General features: G+C 38.8%; 1 protein-coding gene across 1 annotated transcript in view; it reads right to left on the bottom strand.

Moving 5' to 3' along the window:
• THSD7B (thrombospondin type 1 domain containing 7B) overlaps positions 1–14,605 on the bottom strand; it is a 535,886-nt gene that overhangs the window by 440,684 nt on the left and 80,597 nt on the right. The window contains exon 5 of the mRNA XM_077151771.1: positions 3,263–3,460. Coding sequence (XP_077007886.1) covers positions 3,263–3,460 — 198 coding nt within the window. The remainder of the gene's footprint in view (positions 1–3,262; positions 3,461–14,605) is intronic.

Below are 14,605 nucleotides of genomic sequence, written 5' to 3'. Positions count from 1 at the left end.
GATGTTAAATGTTCCTTTCTGTATATGAGCTGTTTAGTCAACAGAGAGAAGCCAAAAATTAGACACAAAACAAATCACCTTGCAAATTTACTACAGGCCTTAAGTCTAATTTGATCTAATACGATTTTTTAAATCAAAAAGAGAGAGGACTTATGCCTTTTGGTCTGCTTCTTTTAGCCCTGAATAAATTCTCAAATAAATTCAGAGTGAGGAAAAGGATACTATAAAATGTTATAAGAAAAAAAATCACAGGAAACTTATTAAATATGCCTCAAGCCTATTTTCTTCCAGGCATTTAAATGAGCATCAACAGTGTTATCAATTCCTGTAGCTATGGAAAGGCCCTGATAATATGTGGAGAGTCAAACAGGAGCACTTCTTTGTCAAACTATCATCAATCATGCAGAATCACACAGTAGCTGTATTGTGAAAAATGCAACCAGAACACATTTTCAATTTCTTACTGGTCTAGAGTCTGCTTCCTGTATCTGGAGTGCAACATGTTCCTATAAGCATACTGTGGCTGATAACCTACTAATGAAATAGGAGTCATCCCAGATCTTTAAAAACCACAAAGAGTTCATAGGGCTGATATGAACAAATATTTATTCATATCTTTCCCCACAGAAGTTGAAACTGTAGGTCAAAAACTGACAATTAGCTCTTTCACAGAAATAAAGAAATAAATCTCTAGAGTTGCTGTAAATGGGAAAACTGATGTCTCAAAAATTACTACAGAAAGCATAACACATACTGTGGAAAGAAATCACCAACCCTATGGGCATAATATATCACAACAAACCTCCAGTACCTGCTAAGAGATGACAAAGCATGAGAGTCATTTTTCATTACGTATCAACCAAACAAATGATCTTCCTGCTTCCTTAGCTAGAGATTAAGTATAAGAAACAGTTATGGTTATTCTAATCCTCATTATTACTTACATTTTATAAAAGAATGGCTCTTTGCATAATTCCCCCAGGACCATCCAAGTAATAAATGCATATTATAAGTAAAATAAGCTTACAGCTTATTTTGAATGATTATGTGCTAGGTACTTCATTCATCACCTTTATATAATTAATTTAATTCTCACAATCTTGAGAGTGAAAGGTAGGCTTTATTACACCACTTTACCACTGAAGGAAAGCAAGCCTACACAAGTTAAATAATTTACCTGAGAGCATCTAGCTGGCGTCAGAGTTAAAATCCCAACTTGTCTGACTCTAAAGCCCAGGTTTTAAATTCTATACCACTTTCCATGAATTCAAAGAAAAGCAATATAAAAAATCATCTTCTTTGTCTCTATTAATAATCTACATGTGTTGCCACAATTAAAAGATTATTTGGAATTATCAAAAGTATTTGACTATTTCAGCAAAAAGGACCACAGTAAATACAAGCTGTAGTTATCCTCTATTTAATTAATCAATCACCTGGCTTCTAGGCATAATTACACAAATTATGGAAGGGAAGGGAGGAAAGGGAAGGGAAGGGCAGAAGGTTGGTTCATTGCTGTATGCTAACCCAGCGTGCAAAGGAAGTCCCGGACACACTAGGCTGACATTTCCCAGCCCTCACTACTTCCCGCTTCACTTTTGTCCTCTTGCTTGTTTGTATGCAGGTATTCAGTATAAATTTCAGTCCATAGCCCAGGTGAAATATTAGGTCTCAACCATGAAAAACATGCTACCCAAAAAATGGAATGGCCTAATCAGATCCTGAACCCAAACTTGGGAAGAAGCAGCCACAATTGCTTGTCAGGGTAAAACTCTGCACAAAGGTTGCTCGATGCATGTTTTTTGCTCAGGGGCAGGGCCCCCACCCCCTGGAGTATATAAAAACCCAACACTCTATCAGCACAGGATTTCTCATTTCCAACACAAAGTGGGGTGTGCAGAGCTGCCATCTACCGACCCTGAACTGAGCAGTTGTCTTCCCTAGGGGACTGGCCACAACATGATCGCTTCTCCTTAGGACCCTCTGAGCAGTATAAATAATAAAGCAGTGATTGCTGGACGTCTCTGTTGTGCCTCAGCCTGTGTCCTCACAACACATTATAGCAACTTGCTCTACACTGTGTGCATACCAATATCCATTCTGAATCTGCTGTGTAATTTCCTTCCATTCTGTAGATTATTTCACTCCACAAATCAAAACATTTCACTCCAAGCACCAAGTGCATTATAAATGGGGCTTCTCCTGGCAGAGCTGATTAATAGACACACTCTATAGTCTTCCTAGAGACCGAAATTTTTTTAAACTCTAGATAAAGGTTTTCAATGTCACTTTTCTCATTTCCCTATGACTTACATGTTTTCTAAATCATGCTTCATTTCAAACAACCGTTGTACGAGAAGCTCAATGATCAAGGAAAGCCACCATTGTCCATAGCTTTATAAATCATGATAACTTATATTTAAAAATGGTTCATTAGAAATGTTAGTGTTATTTCTAAAACTGATTCTAGTCTAATTTTATAGAAATGAAAGATACATTTTTATTTTGTTTGTTTTTGTTTTCTTTTTTTTTTTTGAGAATATCAAGAATTCTTCACTTGGGGAAGCTGAATTTTCCCTCTTTCTCACCATTCCCCCAAGGGGACTTTGCAAATACTTCTTTATTCACTGTCACATCACTGTGGGATTTATCAGGGCATCACTCTGGACAAACCTACAAAATCTCATGCCCTACTCAAGGTTCCATGTACTTAGGGTGTTCAATTAAGCTGTCTACCTACATAATTATGCTAGGAAATGCACTAGTCAAAATATAAATTTTGTACCAAATAAACATTTTTTGCTTTAGTCTCACACATAAGTTAAAGTTTTAAAATAAAATATTTTCAAATTAAAATATTAATATTTAAAACATTAATTATCATCTATTTTCAAATAGACACGTTTTTTATAACTTGGAAGAAGTTATACCTCTGGAACCTGTGTAAGGTAGTATTGGTTAATAGTATTAAAAACATGTCATATCAACCTTAAAAAAGGCTAATAAAACTTGTTTTGCATTGATAAGTTGAAGACCAACTTATCTGTTTTGTTTGAATGGATAAATAAAGATCTTCAGAGAAATCTCTAGTTCCACTATACTACCTGTATAAAATAAAGACAGCCTACTTTGTGGCAACGTGTCAGGTAACTTCAAAGTAAATACTCAAAGACAGGACAGTCTGTGCTTTTCTCCTTCAGGGAAAGGCCCTCTCAAGGAATGAGCTGATGCAACTTAACATCACTTTTGCACTACATCCTACCTCGCTCATTCTTGCAGACAGCGTTCAGGATACGATGTCCCAGGCCACACTTTCCATGATCAGGAATACAGATCCCTTCAGTCACCAGCCATCGATAACACATTGGATCTTCACAAGGAACAGATTCCATCAAGTGAGGGCAATACCCAGCAGGCCCCGTGGGGTCCACAAGGACATGTCGCTGCCTTGTTCTAAATCCTAAAAAAGAAGAAAAACAAAAGCTTCACAGGATTTCGCCCTCATCCAGCAAAGGAAAAGAAGCAGCAATTGGGTAAGAGGTAAAACTATTTCTTCAATACCCATAGCTCTAAAGCCTGTGTTATTTGGATGTATTTTACTTTGTGGGGTATGGGAGGATGAGGAGAGAAAGGAAAGAAGAGATGGATCTGAACTAGAGCAGAAATCTATCTTTCAAGAGTTCACTACCAAGGAGCTGGACAGAATGGACACTATCAAATGAAATAATGTGCATATTTTAATGGATTCAATAAAGCAGTAAAAATAAACGATGACTCACCGAATTGCCTGCAGAAAGATAAACCATGCTTTGGTTTTGCTGTTGTTTCTGACCTTCCTTTATTCAGCATTAAGTTGAAATGCATCTACACTTGGATTGTCCCTGTACCTGACCACTCACAGCTTCCGGTCTTGAGAATTCCCTATAGCGCTTCACTGAGATTCCCTCTTTAGCCCACCCTGTGAAGACAGCACCTCTTTGGACTGTACTCTCCACCCTAGCTGGACTTTGGTCCTTGGACCATCATTCAGTTAAAAGAAGAAAAGAAAACTTACTGTGGGCCTATTCCCCAACATCTCACCAGCTGGAGACCATAATAAGGATATAAATGGGTCTTACATGCTGCGGGCCCACAGAGTCAAAAATTCACGCTAATGGGAGTCAAGCAGGTAAAAAATGAGGAAAATGGGGCAATCATAAGACCATAGGAAGTGGCAGGGTCTGTAGTGAAATGGATGTTCTGTGTGCCTGTTCTTATATGGTTGGCTGTAAGTCAGCTTCCAGTGGCTGCTGCCATGAGAAAATATGGACTATTTTCTCAAACCCTCTGATTTTGTATAAGAAGCCAGAAATGCACATTTTATTTTTTATGTATCAAAGCTCTCTATTTTTTAAGTGATAGAAACTGACTGAAAGGCTGTAAAGAAAAAAAGAGCTATATAAAAAAATCTAGTTATCCCTACCTTCTATATGTTATCTGCCATTATTTTATACTCCAAATTCAACCAACTGACTTAATTCCTTTAATTCATTTTTTAACAAAACCAGTTTTTTTGCATAGATAACACTTTAAAAGAAGTATTATTCATGTACTCTTTGTGGTCAATAAAGAATACAAGAAAACTAAAAGGAAGGTAGAGAGCACAAGCAAAGTCCACTCACAGAACGGGAGTTAGATATCCCGCCACTCTCCCCCTCAAGAGGTTGGGAGAAGAGTAAATTGGGGAGCACGGGAGATGGCGAAGCCAGATCCGTCTCTTTCACCATTTTCACAGGGCCATGCCTGTTTTCCCAATGGTAATGAAATGAATGAGCTACAAGCTCAGGGCACAGATGAAGAGGGACTGACGTCTCTTTTAAACACTCAGCCCAGGAGGCCAGAGCACGATGAACGTGTGGTTTTAGGCCACAAGAGGGAGCCAGGCTTCCTCAGAACAGCAAAGGGCTGGACAAATATTTTAGACAAAACTGACCTACGTGTTTTCATCGGGTCTTCTTGGTCTAGGGTGACCACATCCTCCCTTTAAAAGAGATTGTTGCTTTAAGGTCAGCCACCTCTTGGGATGCATCATTCAGTCACTCAGAGACCAACCACACTCTCACAGCATTGAAAATGTTAAGGTCAGGGTGGTAAAAGTAAAACAAACAAACGGTGGCTATTCCCGATTTCATATCTCCACATCTATGTCATTAACTAATCAAAACAAAGCGTGTGGAAGGGAAGGCCTCAGTTTTCTTCCTAGGCTCCTGGAGAGTATCCAGGAGTCTGAATGAGTCTTGATACACATCAAACCACAAGGACCGCCAAGCTCCCGCTGCCTCAGAGCTTAAATGCAATGGAGGTCCTTCAGTTATAAGGTCACCTATCAGTTATAATGACCATATGCCACTTACTCACTTTCTTTATGTTTGTGATTGTTTAGTTTTCATCACTGTGCAAAGATACATCTTGTATAAAGATACATATCCTGTTTGGTAACCTGCTCAAAATTCAGCATAGAAATGTAGCAGTCTCTGCAGAGGGATTCGGGGGCATCCTATTTCATGGGGCTTAACACCAGCAAAGGGGCATGTACAGTTTTCCTCTATAAATCAAGCTGAATCCCTTTCACATTAAATCTATAGATTACATTGCCTCAGTCAATCAATTTTTTTAGTCTTTCATTTGTGACGCCCTTGTCCTAATCTTAACTAGGATCAAATCATAGCACAAGCTCAATATTAAAACAAAAACCCTGGAGTCTCTTGTTAGCACTTAATTCTAATCACAAGTTGGCATTCAGGCCTGCAATAGACTATCAGGCTTCCCCAAGGTGCTTCTAACCCGAAAGAGGTACAACAGCCAAGTGCACAGTGGCTGAGGCCAGCCAACCACACCCCTTCATTTACTGAATTCTGAATTAATCAGATTGTATCATTAGTTAAACATTAACTACTGTGTGCAGATCACTGCTCTATACTGTGGGGAGCCACAGGAGGAAAAGAAAATTAAGTCTATTCTTTCCTGAACCCATAATCCAACTAGGGAAAAAGGCACCTCCATTAATTAAGCATCTACCATCTTAGTAACGACAGCTACTGTATTTATATTACACCAAAATAATGAATCTCCAAAACAATTTCATACATTACTATTTCCATTTTATAATCGTGGAAACTAAGGCTAGATGATATTTCATGACTTCTCCAAAGGCACATTACTAATTAAGGACTGTGTGTAACATTCAGCCAAGGTCTTTCTGAGTCATTGCCTCCTCACCAGAAAGGAGTTAAATTCAACTTTTGTGCACAGTGTGTTCCAGTCCCACTACATCAAGTGTGCCTTAAAGGAGCATGGATCATTTCCTCAGACTAAAGGTTGAATTTTAGGCACCATATAGCAGGAAGGAGTCATAATAATACCTTCCTGAAGAGATTCAATTCACCTTTAGCGAAACTCTAATGTTCGCAAGATTTAATTTTTTTTCTATGAACCAAAGAATTTTGACTTTGCATGTATTCTACTGGAGATAATTGATTAGAAAGGAGTAAATAGTGAATGAGAGAGCAGTGGAAGGAAGAAGTGTGGATAGCAGAAGAGAGGCCAATGTTTTATAATTGAAGCCATAGAAGACTTAAAGAAGACTCAGGAGAGTAAACCCGGTCCTGAGGACTGTATTTCTAGATGGGTTAGTGGTCCAGAAGTGAGCTACGCATGCACAGCACCATCTCTCTCCACCAACTTCATTAGAATGGCTTGAAGACAAATCCAGCAGATCAAAGACGACGGAAGTTTTTTCCATGCTAAGACTTCCATTTACTCGGCACCTCTGTGGTCCCTGGACACTGAGGAACAACTGTGAATTGAAGAACCTGAACAGCGCTGACTCTTTCATTCTAATAGTTTAAAAATCAGCCACTATTCCTACAGGGGTAGCATTTTATACTATCATTATCAGCTTACAGTCTGTTCCGAAGACAGTTAATAAGACGTAGAAGTGATAGGGTGATTGCAAGCATGGCAACCCTCAATCCTTACAATGAGAAGTAGGCACAGTCCCCCTAAACCCACCCCAACATACACAGAAACATGAGGGAAAAAAGAAGCAGAAAAAACTGTCTCCTGGCATACATATTATCTGTGACAAAGCAAAATGATTTCATACACTTCTCATTAAAGTGGATCCTATCTAGCAGGCAAGAATGGAAAATGGAAAATTTCCCCATTATTACATAAGATCTAAAACATGTCAGTATTTTCCTACTTTAGTGTGTTATCTAAATTGATTTGTTTCAGGGCAGAAAAGCCTATCTTTATAAAGTCCATCCTGGCTTCTTAGTTTCATAATGTCTTTTCCTATGGGGATTTTTGAGACTGTGGTTCTGGTTACGGGGGAAGATACTGTATCAGGGAAGGGAAATCACCAAAGCCCTACCACAGAAGCAGTCATCTATTGTGGCACTGTATAGAGAAAGATCTCTCTGCAACTACTTTGAGTAGGGTCACCTTTCAATGTATGTATAAGTATCAAAAAATATTTTTTTAAAATGCATTATACCTATGTGCAGAGTTAGTCCATCATCGTTTTTCAGAAGGCTCTCCTTAAATAACTGTAATTAACTCTCTGGGAGTATCTCAAAGATAAAGCAATAAATGATAAAACCTGATCCCATCTGAATTCCTCTGAAAGGCATCCTGGCTTCACTTGACAAGTACCAACCTGCTGAGCACGGCTCCCCGTGTTTGCCTGTCATCGACCTGATGGGAGGTGCAAAGGCTGTGCACAACGGCTGAATCTCTCCTGCACTCTGCATGGCTGACAGCCACAGACCCTACCTAGATGATTCCTGATTGAAGGACGTCTGACAAAGGATGACAGTAATAGGAAGGTAATTTCTATGATAACTAATTTCTTCCATTAGGTAATAAAACATTTCCTGCTTTTCCATTCTTTTCTATTTTTTTTTCTATGTGAACAAAGAAAACATACCAAAGCAAAAATAATGTGGCTGAGAGAAAGACTAGAGAAGAGATCAAAGTAATTATCTCTGGCTTTTGCAATAATTTCCTTTCTATTGTCATTTGCTTGTTTTTTTCCCTCAAATACTCTACCTCCCAACATATACATACACACACACAAACATACAGATATACACCTTCATAAAAGAGGATATACTATATAAGAAAGCAGGAGTGCCCTAGATTTTTGCTAATAAGTTTAGTGCATTTCTTTATAGTAGGGGATTCAAATATGAAGCTAAACACCCCAGTTTACATCCCAGAGCTTTTCTATATGTAACGCATGTGCCTATATACCCCCAGCCTCCTTGGAATTCTAGCTTATATTTAGTTTGTGCAAGTCAGTGACTCTGGAAAAACACACAGAAGGGCTATGGGACAGAAAAAAAGTTCAGAGAACCTCAGACCGCAGGCCTATGAGTCAGTAGAAAGAACTAGGAGATTACTTGCTATCATCGTAACACACTTGGACTTCTCTAGGCACAGAATCATCTCCCTAGAGGAAAAACTCCATTCTTTATTCTTCTCAAGAGAGATTAGAGGCAGATGGTTCTGACAGATTTTTAACAGACCTTAAAAATCAAAATTCTCCCTGCTCTGAGAAAGCATTTATTAAACAACAACCCCCAAGACCCGAGTAACAATCACTGTGGGCTACTGTCCCTCCTGTCTGTGATCACTTACCGCCAAGGGCAGATCATACAATCTCAGAACCAGCCCTTATGAAAAGCAGACTAAGAAAGGACAGAAGGGCAACTGAGGCAGTGATTCCAGAGTGCAGCTGACCTGGGAGAGCCTTCTGCGGCCCTGGCTGCAGAGGCCAAGGAACTGAGAGGCAGAAAGCTGGAGCTGGGCATGGAGGTGCAGAGCCTGCAGGAGTGCATGGACGGGAGCCTGGGACTAGGAAGTAAGCCTGGCTGCGTTTCTGGGGCACACTACCCCCACCAGCACAGCCCCTTGACCTATGACTCACCCCACACCCCACGTACCCGAACCCCATCACCCACATCCATTCCCCAAGCTCCAGGCGCCACCACCCCACCAACCCCCAGTGCGTATACCTACCACATACCCCCACCCCAACTGCAGCTCAACCCACCTCTCCTGCATCCATCCCAAGCACTACCTCCCCTTCCCTGTTCCCTGCAGGCTGTTGCCAATGCACAAAGGCTGAGGGCACTAACTTCCACATCCGGGCTATCCCTGACCCTCTGCCCATAGTGTCACACAGCCTCACCCCACCACTCTCTTGAGCTCCGCACATCAGTTTATGGCCCTCCTAGGCCCATGCATGGCCCTGGGCCCTCAACCACGTCATTCAGCTCTGTGAACTGCACTTTATAGTGATCTAGAACCACACATGCACTCGGCCCTCATCCTACTTTCCAACTCTAGGAAAATGCTGGCCTGCGCAGTCGGGTCACATCTGCCCCCAGTCCATGAAGGCATAACACAGACCTGCTGCCGCAGCTCTATGCATGCACACAAAGGGCCCCATGCCTTGGACCAGTGCATACCAGGGTTACGACCCCTAGACCAGTGCACCCCCACAGCTACAGCCTCCCTGGTTGCTGGGCACCCAAGTTCACAAGCATCAGTGTAACATACCCAACCGGCACCTATACCTGCCCTGAAACAAATCACTGCACTGAATGCCCACCACATACCCTGCTCCCTGCTGTACAACCATCCTGCAAACACAAGACCTTAGACTACTGAAAGAAATCAATTCCCAAAATCAATCAATCAAGACATTTACATGCCATGAGGACAGCAGAAGATCACTAAGCATACCACAATGCAGACAGATACAGCCCTGCCTAATGAACAAATTAAAACACCAGAGGAGACACAAACATTGGAACAACTAATCAAAAATGTTCATGCAACTCCACTTAATACAATAAGTGGGATAGCAAATGACATAAAGGAGATCAAGAAGACAGTAGAAGAATATAAAGAGGAATTTGAAAGAATAAATAGAAAAATAGCAAATATCACAGAAATTAAAGACTCTGTTGATCAAATAAAAAACATACTAGAGGTACACAACACCAGATTTGAAGAGACAGAAGCAAGAATAAGTGATATATATAGAGGACGGGATAACTGATTGAAGACTGAAAACAGCAAATGTCAAAAAAGATGGAAAAATTGAATTGGATCTCAGGGAAATGACAGACAAAACAAAGCATACAAATATAAGAATGATTGGTGTCCCAGGAGGAAAAGAGAGGAGAATAGGAAGATTAGTTGAGGATAAAATGGGGGAAAACTACCCAACACTCATAAAGGACATAAATATACAAGTCAAAGAAACCCAAAGAACTCCAAACAGAATAAATCCCAATAGGCCTTTCACAAGGCACATACTAATCAGTCTGTGAAATGTTGAAGAGAAGCAGAAAATCCTGAAAGTGGCAAGGGAAAAATAATTTACTAATAATTACTAATAATTTACAAGGGAAACCAAATAAGACTGAATTCAGACTACTCAACTAGCACCCTGGAGGCAAGAAGGCAGTGGTATGATATATTCAAGATCCTGAAAGAGAAAGACTTCCAGTCAAGAATTCTATGTCCAGCCAAGTTGTCCTTCAAAACTGAGGGAGAGATTAACATTTTCACAGACAAAGAACTGCTGAAAGAATTTGTCAACAAGAAACCAACCCTACAAGAAATACTAAAAGGAGTTCTGCTGGCTGGGAAAAAAAAAAAAAGCCAGGAGAGGGAGGTCTGGAGGAGGGCACAGAATTGAAGAGCACCACTAAGGGTAATTTAAAGAATACAAAGAGAAAGAGGGAAAAGAATATATAGATCTGACAAATAAAATTAAAAAGATTAGATGGTGGATTCAAGAAATGTTTTTTCAATAATAACTTTGAATGTCAATGGACTAAACTTGCCAATTAAAAGACACAGACTGGCAGAATCTTGGGTTAAGAAACATAATCCAGCTATGTGCTGCTTACAAGAAGCTCATCTTAGACACAAGGATACAAATAGATTGAAAGTAAAAGAATGGAAAAAGACTTTCCATGTAACTTGTAATCCAAAGGAAGCAGGAATAGCTATACTAATATCGGGCAAAATAGTCTTTAAATGTAAAGACATCATAAAAGACAGAGAAGGACACTATATACTAATTAAAGGGTCAATTCACCAAACAGATATAGCAATCATAAATGTTTATGCTCCCAATCAAGGAACTCCAAAGTACATGAGACAGACATTGGCAAAACTGAAGGGAGCGATAGATATTTCAACAATAATAGTAGGAGACTTCAACACACCACTCTCTTCTATAGCTAAAACAATGAGATAGAAGATTAACAAGGAAATAAAGAAGTTAAATAACTTGATAAATGAATTAGACTTAACTGACATATATAGGTCATTACACCCCAAAACACAAGGACATACATTCTTCTCTAGGGCTCATGGAACATTCTCCAGGATAGATCATATGCTGGGGCACAAAACAGGTCTTTATAAATTTAAAAATATTAAAATTATTCAAAGCACTTTCTCTGATCACAATGGGATGAAGATGGGTCTCAATAACTCCCAAAGAACGAGAACATTCACAAATATATGGAAATTAATAACACACTCTTAAACAACCAGTGGGTCGAAGAAGAAATTGCTAGAGAAATTAGCAGCATCTGGAGATGAATGAAAATGAGAGTTCAACTTATCAGAACTTATGGAATGAGACAAAGCCTGTGCTGAGAGGGAGGTTTATTGCCCTAAATGCCTATATTAAAAAGCAAGAAAGAGTAAAACACAAGGACTTAACAGCACACCTGGAGAAACATGAAAAAGAGCAGCAAACTAACCACAAAGCAAATAGAAGAAGAAAAATAACAAAGATTAAAGCAGAGATAAATGAATGGGAGAACAAAAGAACAATAGAAAAAATCAATAAAACGAAAGGTGGTTCTTTGAGAAAATCAACAAATCGATGGGTCACTAGCAAGACTGACAAAGAGAAAAAGAGAGAGGATGAAAAGAAACAAAATCAGAAATGAGAAGGAGTACATTACCACAACCCTGAAGAAATAAAAGAAATCATAAGAGGCTACTATGAACAACTATATGCCAACAAACTAGACAACCTAGATGAAATGGACAAATTCCTGGAGACACACAAACAAGCTACACTGACCCAGGAAGAAACAGAAGATCTCAACAAACTAATCACAAGTAAAGAGATTCAATCAGTCATCAAAAATCTTCCTACAAAGTAAAGCCCAGGGCCAGATGGCTTCACAGGGGAATTTTATCAAACATTCCAAAAAGATCCAACACCAATCCTGCTCAAACTTTTCGAACAAATTGAGGAAAAAGGAACTCTACCTTCATTTTATGAAGCTAATTTCATTTTAATGCCAAAACCAGGTAAAGATGCTATAAGAAAGGAAAACTATAGCCAATTTCCCTAATGAACACAGATGAAAAATTTCTCAATAAAATATTAGCAAATAGAATCCAAAAACACATTAAAAGAATTATACACTATGACTAAGTGGGGTTTACACCAGGAATGCAAGGATGTTTCAACACAAGAAAATCAATTAACGTAATACAGCACATTAACAAATCAAAAGGGAAAAATCAAATGATCATCTTGATTGATGATGAATAAGCATTTGACAAAATTCAGCATTCCTTTTCTGAAAAAAAAAAAAAAAAAACTCCAAAAGATAGGAATCAAAGGTAACTACCTCAATATGCTTGCAGGGAATATATGAAAAACTGATAGCCAGCATTGTACTCAATGCAGAGAGACTGAAAGCTTTCCTACAAGACAAGGATGCCCACTGTCACCACTATTATTCAACATTGTGCTAGAAGTTCTAGCTAGAGCAATCAGGCAGGACAAAGAAATAAACAGTATCCAAATTGGAAAGGAAGAATTAAAATGCTCATTATTGGCAGATGATATGATACTATACTTGGAAGATTCTGAGAAAAGTACAGCAAAGATACTTGATTTAATAAAGAAGTTCAGCAAGGTGGTGGGATATAAAATTAATGTGCAAAACTCAGTAACATTTCTATACACAAACAATGACCTATCTGAGGAGTCAGTTAAGGAAAAAAGTCCATTCAAATTTACAACTAAAAGAATCAAGTACTGAAGAATGAACTTAACTAGGGATGTGAAGGACTTGTACACAGAAAACTACATAATATTGCTAAAAGAAATCAAAGGAGATTTAAATAGGTGGAGAGACACTCCCTACTCATGGACAGGAAGGCTAACTATAGTTAAGATGTCAATTCTCCCCAAACTGATCTACAGATTCAACACTGTGCCAATCAAAATTCCAACAACCTATTTTGAAGATTAGGAAAAGTTAATTACCAAATTCATCCAGATGGGAAAGAGACCCTGAATAGCTAAAAGCATCCTAAAAAAGAAGAACAAAGTGGGAAGATTAACATTCCCTGATTTTAAAACCTATTATAAAGCCACAGTGGTCAAAACAGCATGGTACTGGCACAAAGATAGAAGCACTGACCAATGGAATTGAATCAAGAGTGCAGAAACAGACCACCAAATCTATGGTCAACTGATTTTTGACAAAGTCGCCAAATCCTCTGAACTGGGATGAAATAGTCTTTTCAATAATTGGGCATGGAAGAACTGGATATCAATAGTCAAGAGAATGAAAGAGGAACCCCATCTTACACCCTACACAAAAATTAACTCAAAGTGGATTAAACACCAAAATATAAGAACTAGCACCATAGAGTTTCTAGAAGAAAATGTAGGGAAACATCTTCAAGACTTAGTAACAGTCTTGTTATATATTCCCAAAATATTTGTAAATCACATAGCAGATGAAAGTTTGATTTCCTGTATATACAAAAAAATCATACAACTCAACAACAAAAGAACAAACAATACAATTATAAAATGGGCTAAAGGTATGAATAGGCATTTTCCTGAAGAACAAATACAGATGGCTCAAAAGCACATGAAGAGATGATCATTTTCACTGGCTATAAGGGAAATGCAGATCAAGACTACAATGAGATACCACCTCAGACCTATAAGAATGGCCGCTATTAAATAATCAGGAAACTATAAATGTTGGACAGGATGTGGAGAAACTGGAATATTTATGCCCTGCTGGTGGGAATGTACAATGATGCAGCCACTACGGAAGACTGGTGGTTCCTCAGGAAACTAAACATTGAGTTGCCCTATAACTCAGCAATAGCACTATTTGGTATATACCCAGAAGAGCTGAAAGCAATAACACAAACAGACATTTGCACACCAGTGTTCATAGAAGCATTAGTCATAATCACCAAAAGATGGAAACGAACCAAATGTCCATCAACGGATGAATGGATTGACAAAATGTGGTATATCTATTTATACGACAGAATATTATGCAGCAGTAAGACAAAACGACGTCCTGAAGAACATAACAAGATGGATTAGCCTTGAGGACATATGCTGAGTGAAAACAGCCTGATACAAAAGGATAGATACTGTATGATTCCACCTTTATGACCAGCATAAAGGTATTATCAGAGACTTATAATACAGGACATAGGGGACTTAGAGATACATAGAGATGGGTGAACT

The sequence above is a fragment of the Tamandua tetradactyla genome, chromosome 3, assembly GCF_023851605.1.
Source record: "Tamandua tetradactyla isolate mTamTet1 chromosome 3, mTamTet1.pri, whole genome shotgun sequence".
NCBI lineage: Eukaryota > Metazoa > Chordata > Mammalia > Pilosa > Myrmecophagidae > Tamandua > Tamandua tetradactyla.
This window is presented reverse-complemented; position numbering and strand designations above follow the sequence as displayed.